Consider the following 13,324-nt stretch of genomic DNA (forward strand, 5'->3'; position numbering starts at 1 on the left):
GGAAAGAAAACACATTCAAAGCATGTCTTACTTGTAGTAGCTAACATAACCAGACACAACAGACAATCACTAAGACGTCTCCGATAATGGATCAGTGTTAGAAACAATAACCGAATGAAAATATATTTAAATTCAAGCGTTATTCCAGATAGACCGTCACCAGATAGGAATATATATCCGAGGTGGGTTGATAAACAGTAGTGGCAGATATAGAATCTGTTACAGTGGCAGTAAGACGTAGCAGAAGCATTAGGAGAACTAGCAGGGCAGAGAAAAAAACTCAGGCCATGATAAGACTGGTGGGAACACAGCATGCTTTACATTTCCTCTGACATCCAGGATATGTTATACAACAGTAGGTTTAGTGAGGGATCCTGTTTGTTTTTTTAAACCCATACCAAATCCCTCTATAGCTCGGTGTTTATGTGTTTGAATAAAGCAAACAAATGACTTTGCAGATGGCCACCACCAACAGCACATCACCACAACACTTAAACAAGGCAGTCAACATCTCCGGTCATAATATAAAAGAAAATATAATTAAGTGTACTTAATGGTTAGTTGACCATGATCATAGAACACAACACAAATATATACTCTGACAAACAGACTCTATTTGGCAGATGTGCTTAAAAGGACAGCCTATTAAGCAGATTATCCTTTTTCACAAACTAATTAGCCTCTATTGCAATATATATTCATTGTTGGTCCATGCCATAAACTGTTTAGTTGGATGGAAACATTAAGAGGCTGTCTCCACTCATTAAAACAAAGTTTATGACCTTAGTGAAAATGATCAGTCAGATATTAATGTCATAGAAACATCAACAGATAGAAGGATCCAATTAGAGGAGACGTAAAGCTCCCAGGGTACACAACTGAAAATGTGCATTTCGTTAGTATTCTTTATCAAATTATAGTGCCTTAGAAAAAAATAACACTACTTAAACTAGGGCTGAACGATTAATTGCATTTGCGATAATATCGCGATATGACAAAACGAGATTTTCCAACCGCAAAGGCTGCGATTTGACTGGTCACGTGATCTGGTCACGTGACTTGCGAGCGAGCCGTGCAGGCAGGGAAAGAAGTCAACGCTGCGCTTGAACCTGTTGCACAATGGCCTCAGGCTCGTCAGAAGAGTGCACGGCTGGAAGTTTGGTACCGAAGAGGGACGGCACGTCAGTTGTGTGGAATTATTTTGGCTTTAAAAAGGAAGATGCTGCGCAACGTCAGGTATTGTGCAGAACGTGCCTCGCTACTGTTGCTACCTCATGAGGTTCACGATTGTAATCACGATTGATTTATTGCTTGTGTTTGTTGAAAAATACATAAGAGGAGCTTGAAAAAATAATCGCATATTAAATCGCAATTGCAATATTGAGGAAAAAAATCGCGATTATTTTCCAAAATCGTTCAGCCCTAACCTAAACACACACATACAACTGCTGTATGTGTGAGGGGACTCCCCCCCGCCCCCCTCTCTCCTGAAATCCCAGCCTTAATCATCAGCAGTATCCGCATGCTTTAAACCTCAACACTTACTATGAGGATATCCCAATACTACCTCTAACCTTATACGACCCAACCTTTATACAGTTTGAAACTCAAAACTAGTTCCCATAACGGAAATGTAAGTCAACAATCACACATGCGCACGCACGCACGCACACCCTATAAAGCGCCTCAACCCAAACCAAGCTTGTCCCAGACAACACTTTAACCTCAAGAACATTTAAAGCAGCCATAGAGACACATCTCCAATTACACTTGCATGTGTGGCCAAAACAGAACTAAATGTGCTAGGAGAAATCCCTGTGGGTCCACCACCAGGATCCAGCAACTGATACCAATGCCCTCCCAGTGAGTCCAATCTTCGTGAAAATAATGTGAATTTGGCACCTCATGTAAGCTTCATCCAGCTGTTCTTTCAGTGCGCATCGTGTGAATCAATAGAAGGAAGGCCAGCTCGGCCCCACGATCAGCTAGCGTGATGTATTGGGACAAAGAAGGAACTGCTTTTTTTAGACACACATTTATATAGAGTGGTTAAACACTACAGGGTGGCAGTGAGTTGAAGGTGGCTTTGAAAGCCAGGCTGATACGATCGGCTGGAATAAGAGATAGGTCTTTATATCATAAGTGTGTGACATGTCTGATAGTATAGATTTTGAGTGCTTGTGCTTTAATACCATGTTGCAGATGACAAGTGTAAAATACATTTCTGCTTTTTTGTTCTATGATTTTTTTCATATTTAACTTTCCTATAGGCCACATAATCAGACACATTGCTGCAAATAAACCACTGCTTCCTGTGTCGTGTACAACCCTTTTTACGCAACACAATCCCTCATTGGTTGATCCTTTTGATCACTTTAACCAATCACAGAGAGACACTGCTGCCATGCAGGGGGGTGTAGAAACAAAAGTGATGATGACAGCCACATGGTGAAAAGACACATGATACGTGGATGACATCAGGGCCTCGTGTGTTTGCCCCCGCATGCCTGTCCCCCTTCACTACACTAAAGGTTCAGTCTGGTAGAAAGGACTGACTCTATTTCTATCTGCTGCTTTCCCTGTTTCCTTACTGGGGTACTACTAGGAATAGGTCTTCAATGACATTCAGAGTTCCACACATATATTACCATAATCATTCTCCTGTTAGAACCCCACCTACAAAGACTGATGCCATCTGTGATCGTGCCTGTGTGTCCCAGTTGCGAGTGGATTTGCATGATAATGAGCCATGTTGCTCTCTGACAGTGCCTCCGATGAGGAGCGGTAAACAGCTGCAGAAGAGCAGCAAGACATTATCTGTCTGTAGTAACTGGAGTTCCTCCATTGTCCAAAGTCGACTAAAGCTGGAGTGGCTGGTCATGGTCATGTAAGATGCGAGGTCACTGGATCTTAGGCTTCCAGCATCACAACAATAAGCTAATGTTTTGGTCCATCAGTCAATTAGCTGAAGCCTTCAGAGATTTCCAAAGAACAGACATTTGAACTTGATGTCATTCAGTTTTAGGTAATTCATTTAAAAAAAGATTTGAGATTATGATTTGTAAAAACTCTCTTTAAAAAAAAATTCAAACATTTAAAACTAGTTAATGAAATACTGTTTTGCTTGGCTACTGGTCATAGTTCCGGTTGTGTCGTAATCACATGAACCAATGTTTACAAAGCAGGGAGCACAAAGCTGGAGTAAAAGCATTCCTTCTTCATGAGTATCCTCTTATTTTTAAGCTTCTTAAAATACCACTTTTACCGTGTAAACAACAGGTTTTCCATGGTATATATGCATGTCACTGCCCGTTCAATGAAGTATATGCACCTGATAAAGTCTGTCGTGCCCTCACCCCACATTGGTACATTTTAAGAACACATGATGCAACCTGTCACATAGCTTGTCCAAAATAAACCCTTGTCTATCAGTCACAGCCCCTAGGCCAGGGAGGAAATTGGCCATTATGCCTACAAAGCACAGCTGTGGTTGGGCTACAGAAGCAGAGCCAGTGGGGAGCTGCATTTGTGGGCTTAGTGGGTAGGGAAAAAAATTGCCAGCGGAGTACAAAAAGCCACCACATAGTGACATCAATATAAGCCGAAGCGTAATATTTCTCTGGCTTGACCTAAACAATTAAGGAAACCAGATTATATTTGCCTAGCACTGTGATCTTAACTGTGTGGATCAAGACATATATTTGTGTAGTGATGTCCATTATGATTGTATAATGTTTGTTTTTAATATGCCTAAAGTGTTGGATAAGCACAGCTGCAGTTTCTAAGTAGATCTGGGTCAATACATCTGTAACCAGGAAGCTCAATAAATGCCAGATAGTGATCAAGATAATACCACGTCACCATGGTATAAGAAACCCCTCAGTAGGCCTAGCTACATGTAAGCACATTGTTTCCTGTCCATCCAGTGTCCACTGAGACCTGTACTGCCACATGACAGGAACAGTGCGCATAGGATCTAGCTACACATTCTGCTCCCCCTACCACTGACAAAACCAATGTCTGACAGTGGAGGGAATTCATATCAGAAATACACCAATGCCACCCGGGAACAAAAGTTGAAATCTGGTGCCGGATAAGCCCGGCGTTACTCAAGCAAAACACCTTAAAGGGTACAAATGCTGGACGAGTAGAGAGTGGGTTCCAAATAACAATCAAAGACAGAAGGCAACCTCACAATCACACGGTAAAAAGTGACACTCATCTTTCTTCTTCTAAATCATGCCCCCTCCTCCTCAGGTCTGTTTAACATGAGTCTTGTGGGAATAATAATATGAAGTGTGAAATATGTGTGGTGAAAATATAGGACTCAAACCTCTGCTCCCAAACATCAACCAGCAAAAAACAAAATGAAGTCCAATAAGATAAAAGACTCCAGGTGTTTCATAGTTATACACAAAAAGCCTTTTAGTAATAAGACCTTCAACGCCTATAGACTTTACATGTAGCTGTAAAAGTGTATCGTTTCCCTTTTCCACAGAGCATATCTGAGGGCTTCACCACCAAACATACATGCTAACTCAAAACCCCAAACAACATCAATTTGATCTGCTTAATCGTACTGCTGCGGTTTTGAAAGTCAGAAATCTAAACTCCATGCAACTAATGCTGCCCTGATGCACACTGTAAGCATGTCCTCTGGCTTTAACAGCAGCTTAGGCGATCAAATCACCGATGTGTTGGGTATTATGCAGGAGTTTAGGATTTACGATTCATATGAACCTTTAAGAGTAAACACAAGGCTTTCCATGTTCCATCCAATAGGAAAGAAAGAAGTACAGCATGTAAGATGGGAAAATATGTAGGAAAACCTGTGGATGTATCCAGGCGGGGGGGATTTCAGATTCAGAAATATTTTACTTGGCCTACAGTGACATTTTACAAGTTTACCATCAAGATTGTCTTAATATTAGGGATGCACCGAAATGAAAATTCTTGGCCGAAACCGAAAACCGAAAATGAGGAAACCAAGGCCGAAAACCGAAACACCGAAATAAATTATTATTCCAATTATTAGTACCATTGCATTTATGGCTATGACTGTGTGCTAACCTTACTAAAAATCAAGGCGTTGCAATTCAAAGAATAAATAAATCACGAAATTATGAAAATATTTATTTAGAACTGACATTATGCACAATATAAAATAAAATGAAATGTTTAACTTGACCACACATGTGTAGCCTACATGAAATAATAATGTACAGGCCTGTAAACTGACTTGCCTGCTGAAATATTGTAAAATTAAATATGTTCTCTCATAAAAAAACAAAGTGCATTTAAGTCAAGTGCATCGAAACTCTTGTGAATTAAGCAGAATCTTTTGCAGCTTGAAATCTGTGTCGATCCACTGTGCAGTTAGACTGAGCATACTCGTGATGCTGACGTCTGAGCTCCATATATCGGTCGTGAAACTGATTGCTGAAATATCAGATGCCATAAGCTCATGGACGTGAGTTGCAACAACATTGAACAGCTCAGGTAAACATGTCTGAGAAATGTCGTCTGCTCGGTATGGCATAACGGGGCTCAATGTGCTCTATCAGCCTACGAAATCCCACGTCCTCTACAACAGAGAACGGCTGATCATCTAAGGCAATGAATTCCATCATTTTTTGTGTAATGCCCTTAGCCTTGGCACCATCACTGGGAAACTTTTTGGCCTTTTCAAAAACGTCTGCCACAGACGGATTCGGTGTGCTCGGAATGGCTTTCCTTTTCTGTGCCGCGTTTTTCTCAAATTCAGAATAGCGATCGGGATGTTTTGATTTAAGATGATGAATTAAACCCGACGTGGAAAAACTCTTTGCAGATATAACCCCTCTAGAAATTTCGGCTTTACACGTATTGCAAATTGCTATTCGTTGTTCTTTTTCAGACACAGTGAATTGCGTCCACACCGCAGACATGTTGGCCCGAGTGCTGTTCACGGTTTTTTTGCTTGCGTCATCATCACAACGTTCTGTTTCGGCCTTGTTGTTTCGGTGACAAAAGTGTTTCGGCCGAAAACAGAAAATGCACTTTTGGGCCATTTTCGGCCGAAAATTTTCGGTGGCCGAATTTTCGGTGCATCCCTACTTAATATCTTAAACGAACGTATGTCCTATTCTCCGTTCTTTGTTGGGGTCTAGGATTAATTGATATTTAGTCAAATAACAACCTCTGTATTTGGTCATGTTGAGATTAAATTGGCCTTTGCTTTATGACACATTAAACCATGCATTAATATTAATATTTTGGGGGGAAATGTCTCTCTTATTTGTTTCTTGGCATATTCAATGTAGCCTAACACATTATTTTCTTGGTATTGTTTTTATGCTTTTCCCTAGGCTGATTAATGATTATTGCTCCGTTTAAAAAAAGGTGCCCTGTGGAGTCTTCATTCCTCATAAAGCAATTGCAAACAAAACCTCACTGGGAACCATTTCTCTTTTGGCCCCAATGAAATGTCACAAATACTGATAAATGCCAATCACAATTTTAAGTGTCAGAAGTGGCACATTTAAAAAACAATTGACTGGAACCAGAGAAAGTGTGGCATTTCCAATTCAAATGATTAATCATTTATTTCTCTCTCACATTTAAGCGTGATGTTCTAATTATTGACAGCGTGTTTGTAAACCCCACTTGTTAGAATGCAGGAGAGATTTAACCACGCAGCGCCAAACTCCTCTTCAGTCAAACAGACAGTGAATAAAACAAGCAGCCACTCAACAAGGCCTGCGTCCCTGTAATCGCAGCACCTCGCCAGCCCTGCTTTACTGGGACCGCTTCCAATCCAGCCTGACGTAAGAGGGGTGTTACATAGCGAGAGACCTGTCCCTGCAGATTACTGAAAATCTCCTCGTCTCAGACTGCCAAAATGTTCAATTAAAATACTATGGATGAGAATATTGTGCTGCCAATTAATGTCATTTAAGTTAAGTATTTCTGAAAGCAGAAAGATGATAGACATTTGGGAGATAATTGATGGCTCCTAACCAAATGATATACATTAGAATATATGGACATCACATTTGTATAACATAACTTAAGAAACTGTTTTCAGGAAGGCACAAACATCCATGATGCTTAGCAGGTGCTGGGTAACAAATGGAAACCCTGAGATAACAATGAAGTCTGCACAGTATGGGGAAAATACCCAATATGCAATAATGTTAAATAGTATGATAATGATACAAGTTGCAATGAACAAAACGAGATGTAGGTGTGCTGCTTTCAGTATACTGCTAACACACAATGTTGGTGGTGTGTTCATTGCACAAGTTGACATTGCGATGAAAACAAAATTCTTATATGGTGCAGCCCTAAAGAGTGGTATGATCTGATGGCAGCTATAGGTTGCTGACTTTTGCTGACTAGCCATTCAATTATTTACCGGTCTGCAGCCTCACCTACGAACAGGGCAAATCTAAGAGGGCAGAGGTTGTGGAAAGCTTGTAACCTGTATTTAATGTCTCCTGAGTGAAGATGTAATTGAATCTTTAGGTTTAAAAAGCCGTGAAGATATTTCATCTGGCAGAAACGTTGGGAAATAAACAGACACTAATCATAGTCTCCAACAGATGTATTCGTCACTTCCAAACATGCACAGACTTTGCAGACAAACATAAAGATGGAAACCATCCCCTCTCTCTGCCTCACAAATATTTTCCATTCCATTCCAACAGCCCTCCCTCCTTCGTTGCTCCCACTCTGAGCATAATCATTTTTGCACCAGACTGAATAATAACAAGCATTTAATTTGATTTAACGTCAGTCAATAAACATCTCCATTGACAGCATGCACCTTGTGTGTATTCAGCCACCTTGGCAGACCCCCCCCCCGCTTTTCCCAACCCTCCTCGTCTTTCTCCTCTCTTGCTTCCTGTTCTCCTTGTCCCGCTCCTTTAAGCAGCTATAACTGTCTCTGTCAGTTTCCTCTCTGCTCCTCGAGGCGATAAAAAGGACTAGAAAGGAAACATTTCCATTTGGAGAGACATGTCTCCGATGAGGCAACAGCTTCTCTGCGTTGACCACCTGCCACATTCATTACAGACCACTCCACTCTACCGGAGAAGAACACAAGAGCACAAACCAATACAAAACAGTGCAGAACATGGCAGTAAGGCACACAGAACCAGACGTACCGTAAGCACATGCTCCCCTTCGCTCGAATCGTCCATTTAGACTAAAACATCCGCAAAGCACAGGCAGCAAGGACGCGAGACCGTTCCTCTTTCCTGATCTCTATTGAAGAAGGTGTGTGTGAGCTAAGCGCTAATAGAGACACTGTCGCACTCGTCTGTTGCCCCTTCCTGCGCTCATCTCTTTATACAGAGAGAGGAGGGGAGAGAGGGAGCGAGCTGCTTCTAAAAACACGGTGCCCTGCTCTACCCTGTCAACCCTCTCTTGGCTCAGCAGCCAATCCCACCATGCCACCATGAATATTTTATTTGCCCGGCCAACAGCTTAAAAAAACGCACACAGAACCTCAAGGGTGACGCACACACACATTTGGAGGACATTCAAATGCTCACCCGCTGAGGTATTCAGGTCACAAATGAAAACCCACCCCCAACACAGATAAATAGAAACATGCACACGTGTGAGCTCTGCATTCCTCAGAGGGTGCAATGAATTGAAAAAGGACAGATAGTGCTGTGTATTCATTCAACTTCAAGTGTCTCCATGCCTTTGACGGCAGATTGCACATGTCTATCAACAACCTGTAATTTTATTTTTAACTAAAACTATGGCTCGGTTGTCTCCAGCCCACAAAAAGATCTGTTATACGAGTAGGGCAAAAAGAACATATTCGTGAAACCTAAGCAGCAAATATTTTTTTATTTAACATCCGGGACCGCAGTACAGTCCAGAGATACTCTTGGCTTTGATGTATCACCTGTTTACAGCGCCAGACACTTCCAAGTAGATTTACTACAACACAATAAGGGCAAAGATGAAACCAAACTTAGAGATACCCCTGACAATGAGGAATACAAAGCGTAAATAAAAGTGAATAGAAAGAGTGCCATCTAAAGGAACCTTTGCAGAGCTAAACTTGAGACTGAACAAAAAGCCATGTGCACTAGTATTATGCTGCAAGGTTTTCTGCTTTTGTTTTTGAAAGCTGACAGAAAATAAGGATTAAGAGCTTTAACTTAAAATGGGGCTGCAGCTATTATTTGTATTATTAATTAATCAATAAATATTAGAATTTAGTTTATGAAATTCAAAAAAAGAGGGGTGTCTCCAAATGTCAAACCCAATAAAACTGTTCATTGTAATGCAAGACAAGGAAAATAATCGCATCCTCAACTTGCTGCGCTGTGTTGTTCAAATGAAGAGGAAAACAGTTGCGCATTAAGAATAAAAAAAGAGGGCTAGAGAGATTGATGGCGCTTTAATACCTAACCAACACTCCGTTTGTTGTTGTTTGGGGCCTGAGTGAAAGCTGTCAATGGAACCCCTGGTACAGACCAGATAACAGAGACCCCTTAAAGCTGGGTGAGTGTAAACTTTCACACGCTTTCAGCCGACTCTGTGACTGTTTGTTTTTGGTATGAAAAAACAACCGCATGGATTATTGATAGTGATAGCCATGCAATGTTAGCATGATTTTAAAAGCTTGAATTGATCTCTATAAAGAAAAATGTACATAATATTCTGTTTATTTTCATAGGAGGCAGGAGAAACGGCAAATACGCACACTAAAGAACAGATAGTTGAAAGGTTTTTTGGTCAATAAACTCATACCTTTACAGCAATGCTATAATTTCCACTTCTTGTAAAGGGTACAGGATTGCGTGTGCATCTTGAAAGAGGCTTAGGGTACAACGATTAACTGCTCATAGTCTCAGATCCATTATCCATCCCAGGTTAAGCCGATATCCCCACCAAACAGAAAAACCATTACGCCTATATGCTACCATCAGGACTCGCACTTCAACCATGAAGAATCAGAACACACTTAACAGTACAGTGATAGGGTTGAAGAATTGTTCAAGTTTTAATCAATCGCATAATTCTAATCCTCACTGTACACATGGTAGACAGAGGCATACTACCAGAGAGATTAGTGCAATCTCAAAGCCTTAAACAAGCAAGACTGAATTTAACATTACCTTTAAGGTATTGTTCGATACTCGCAGAGGTTATTTAGAGGCTAGACAAGTAGAAATGTAAGTGGCGAAGGGAATGAATGAGTAAATGTATTGAAATGTATTTAGTTGAGTCTTATAGAACTTTAAAAAAATAGGTTATAATAATAGCCCAACTTGTTTTTCTTACTATGGCAAGCAAAAAGAAATCCAATTAAAAAACAACTTTTGCTTTGAGTCAGAAACGCCTTGAAAGATTATGATACACATTACTTAGTCAATATCTAATTGATGTAGTGGACTGATTGAAAACATGTATTTAAAACCTATGGCCTGCTGTACTGTTTGATCCCATTACACTTTCTGAAAGTATATTTCATTCTCACAGAAAGTAGTAAAATATAAGCAAACAGCCTCACTGTTGTGTACATGAATTAGCCTGGTTAGGGTAGGAATGAATTAGTTTCAGCATATTATCTTAATAGTATGGCTGAACAGAACACAGCACCAACAGAACTGAGGCCCATTGGGTGTAATTACCCATTCAGCAGTGTCATACAGTTAGTAAGCTTCATAAAACACTCTCCAACCCTAGCGGTAAGTGCTGAGCCAATAATAGTCCAGCTCATAGAGCCTACCCTGGCGGGACTAAAACCCTTTTGCACTGGTCGAGCAGCAGGACGTACAAATCCCTCTTTTCTTGGCACGCTGGTGAACACGTGAAGCAAAATTCAATCAACGCTTACACTGTACAACCAAATGAGTAAGTCATAAGTTCATAAACAGAGGTCAGGGGGTCGGTAACTAAAGTGTGATCGTATTAAGCAAGACATGACAGATTGACCAAATGCAAAAAAAGGGCTTTAACGTTTAACCTGGTTTTCAAACTATAATATTGCTATCATAATCCTTCATTTTTCTTTCAGTGACTTCTGATTTGTAGCCGTTCAAACCTCAACCCATCTTTACCAGTACTAGTTTAAAAGCAGAGAGTTCATTACACTGTGTATAGGCCTAATCTGCCCACTAAGCACTCGTAGTAAAGGCTAAACATGCAAAACACGCAGCAGAGATGAAGAACACTGAGGTTAAAGCCAAAGCCTTCTAAGCAGCCTTCTATAAATGCCACAAATAAAGCCTAAGATGATAATTGGTGACATAAATGCAGCAGAACAGCTAGCAGAACACAGTGACAGCATGCTGTGGGTTAATTCCCAGTGTAAAACTAGTTTTTGAAATTATTAAAAGTTTTGGGGAAAAACTAATTGGATATATTTTAGAGAGATTATCACAGGTCAAGACCATATATATAGCCAACGGCAGCAACGTTTCACTTTCAAATTGACTCCCTAAAATAGCATTGGTCAACCAGCAAGCCTGATGACAACAAGAGTCTTCTTGTTTGAACCAGATTCATGCGTTTCAAACATGCACACACTAGCTGAATGTCTGACTCAAAGTTCAACCAAGGGTATGTTCTTTGGGAAGAAATGGCAATATTAAAATCACATAAAGCACTTGCTAAAAAGGTTGAACATGTGTTACAATACCATTTTGAATCAACTATTGTGAGGCTGCGGATATATCCCGGCCAACAAATATTTTTCTGAAAACCTAACGACAACATAACACATATTTATTCAATATAACCCTCCTATATTGTCAATCATATCAAATGGGCAATACCACTCAAAATAATCCCAATTATTCATTAGATAGCAGAACCCCAGATAGACGCACAGTTAATAAACCCAGAGCCTGAATGAGGTAAGAAGCAGTTGAATGATTATGTGTCACAGTGAATGCATTGACTTTCATGCCTGGGAAGGAAGTAGGCCTGCACAGCTATCCAGCTACACCTTTCATTGGGCCAGGGGTCAAGTTTCCTCAGAGGCATGCACATGTTCATACATGCACGCACATATAGGGAGATCCCCAAACACACACAAACGTAGTAGTGGACAACCCTACACCAACACTGAAGTCAGACAGTCGGTATGCATTTTTAACTTTGAAACATGTTTTTTTTTTGGGCTCCTTAACACTCATCCTCCCATCTGTCACTGTAAAGTTACACCCAACATACAGGATGTGGGCCTCTACATGGCTAACGACTCAGTTAAAATGTCACATTCAAGAGAGTTTGGTTGATGTACTGTCACTCATGTGTCTGATAATGTGCAAACAATTTATTTTCCAGTTTCATGTTTGTTTTACCTCTCTAGTGGCAAAAGCACTGTAAAACTAGCAGCATTTCCTGACTTGGAAATGTCACAAAAGAAGGTGGATCTATTTTGGGCGCATTTGATATACAAATTAGCCTTTTAAGTGGTTAAATGTATCAGTGGATCGTATCAACTAAATAACTAGGGCACACACTATACAATAACGGAAGGGTAGACCTGTTGAGCGTGAGGGGAAATGCTACAAAGCAGTCATTAAAAGTCAGGTATCAAACAATGCCTACAAAAAAGGTATTTATCTGTACATTTTAGTTTGTCTAGCAGCATAAACATCGTTGTCGAGACTTGCCAGGGAACGGGACAAACAACCGTTTAACTACGGTTAATAAGGTTAATAACGTCACAAAACAGGCTTGATTCTGCTCGCTGCCCGGCTACTACATAAACGTTAGCAAGTAACACTACTAACTGAATACAAGAAAAAGATAGACTAAAACATACATATAAAGTGGTCAGAGAAACCCCTCTCTATAAACCACGTTTGAATGAACGTATTCGTTTACTTTCACAAGAGATATTAACACAACTTGTAACCATGCCACGTGTCAGAAGTAGAAAGCCGGCTAACAATAGCAGCCGCCGGATGGTGCCTTACTGAATCTGACTCCCAAGCATCAGTACTTCTTGCTGCTGCTTGGCAAACAAGGGGCAAACACGGACAAAGAGCCACACAAATAATGGAAGGCTAACGGTGAACTGTGCTGGGCGGGTACTTACTGTTCTCAGAAGCGGCCTCATTTGTTCCGATGGTTCGTCCATATCACCTGCCGCCGGTCGCCTGCCAACCGTTAGCTTGTATTTTTAACAGTTGATGTACAGTAGAGACCAGGACGGTGACACTTGTATGAACTGGGAGTACTGCTGTGCTTTCCCTAACGACACAGCAAGGACACGCCTCTAAACATGATTGACAGGGGTTGAATGCCAATTCAAATTCAATACCCGGCATTTTCAGCCAATGAAATGTTTCTACATCACTAT

The 13,324-nt window shown here is 40.7% G+C and overlaps 1 protein-coding gene across 13 annotated transcripts in view; it reads right to left on the bottom strand.

Moving 5' to 3' along the window:
• LOC134875463 (sodium bicarbonate cotransporter 3-like) overlaps positions 1-13,217 on the bottom strand; it is a 36,583-nt gene extending 23,366 nt beyond the window's left edge. For 12 of the 13 annotated variants that reach the window (XM_063900061.1, XM_063900060.1, XM_063900059.1 and 9 more), the window contains exon 1: positions 13,061-13,217. In XM_063900061.1, coding sequence (XP_063756131.1) covers positions 13,061-13,102 — 42 coding nt within the window. In that variant the 5' untranslated portion in view covers positions 13,103-13,217. Of the gene's footprint in view, positions 1-8,147; positions 8,360-13,060 lie in introns of those variants that run through there. The other variant, XM_063900050.1, reaches the window with a different exon arrangement.
• Between the last annotated feature and the right edge of the window lie 107 nt (positions 13,218-13,324).

Source organism: Eleginops maclovinus, chromosome 13, assembly GCF_036324505.1.
Source record: "Eleginops maclovinus isolate JMC-PN-2008 ecotype Puerto Natales chromosome 13, JC_Emac_rtc_rv5, whole genome shotgun sequence".
Lineage (NCBI taxonomy): Eukaryota > Metazoa > Chordata > Actinopteri > Perciformes > Eleginopidae > Eleginops > Eleginops maclovinus.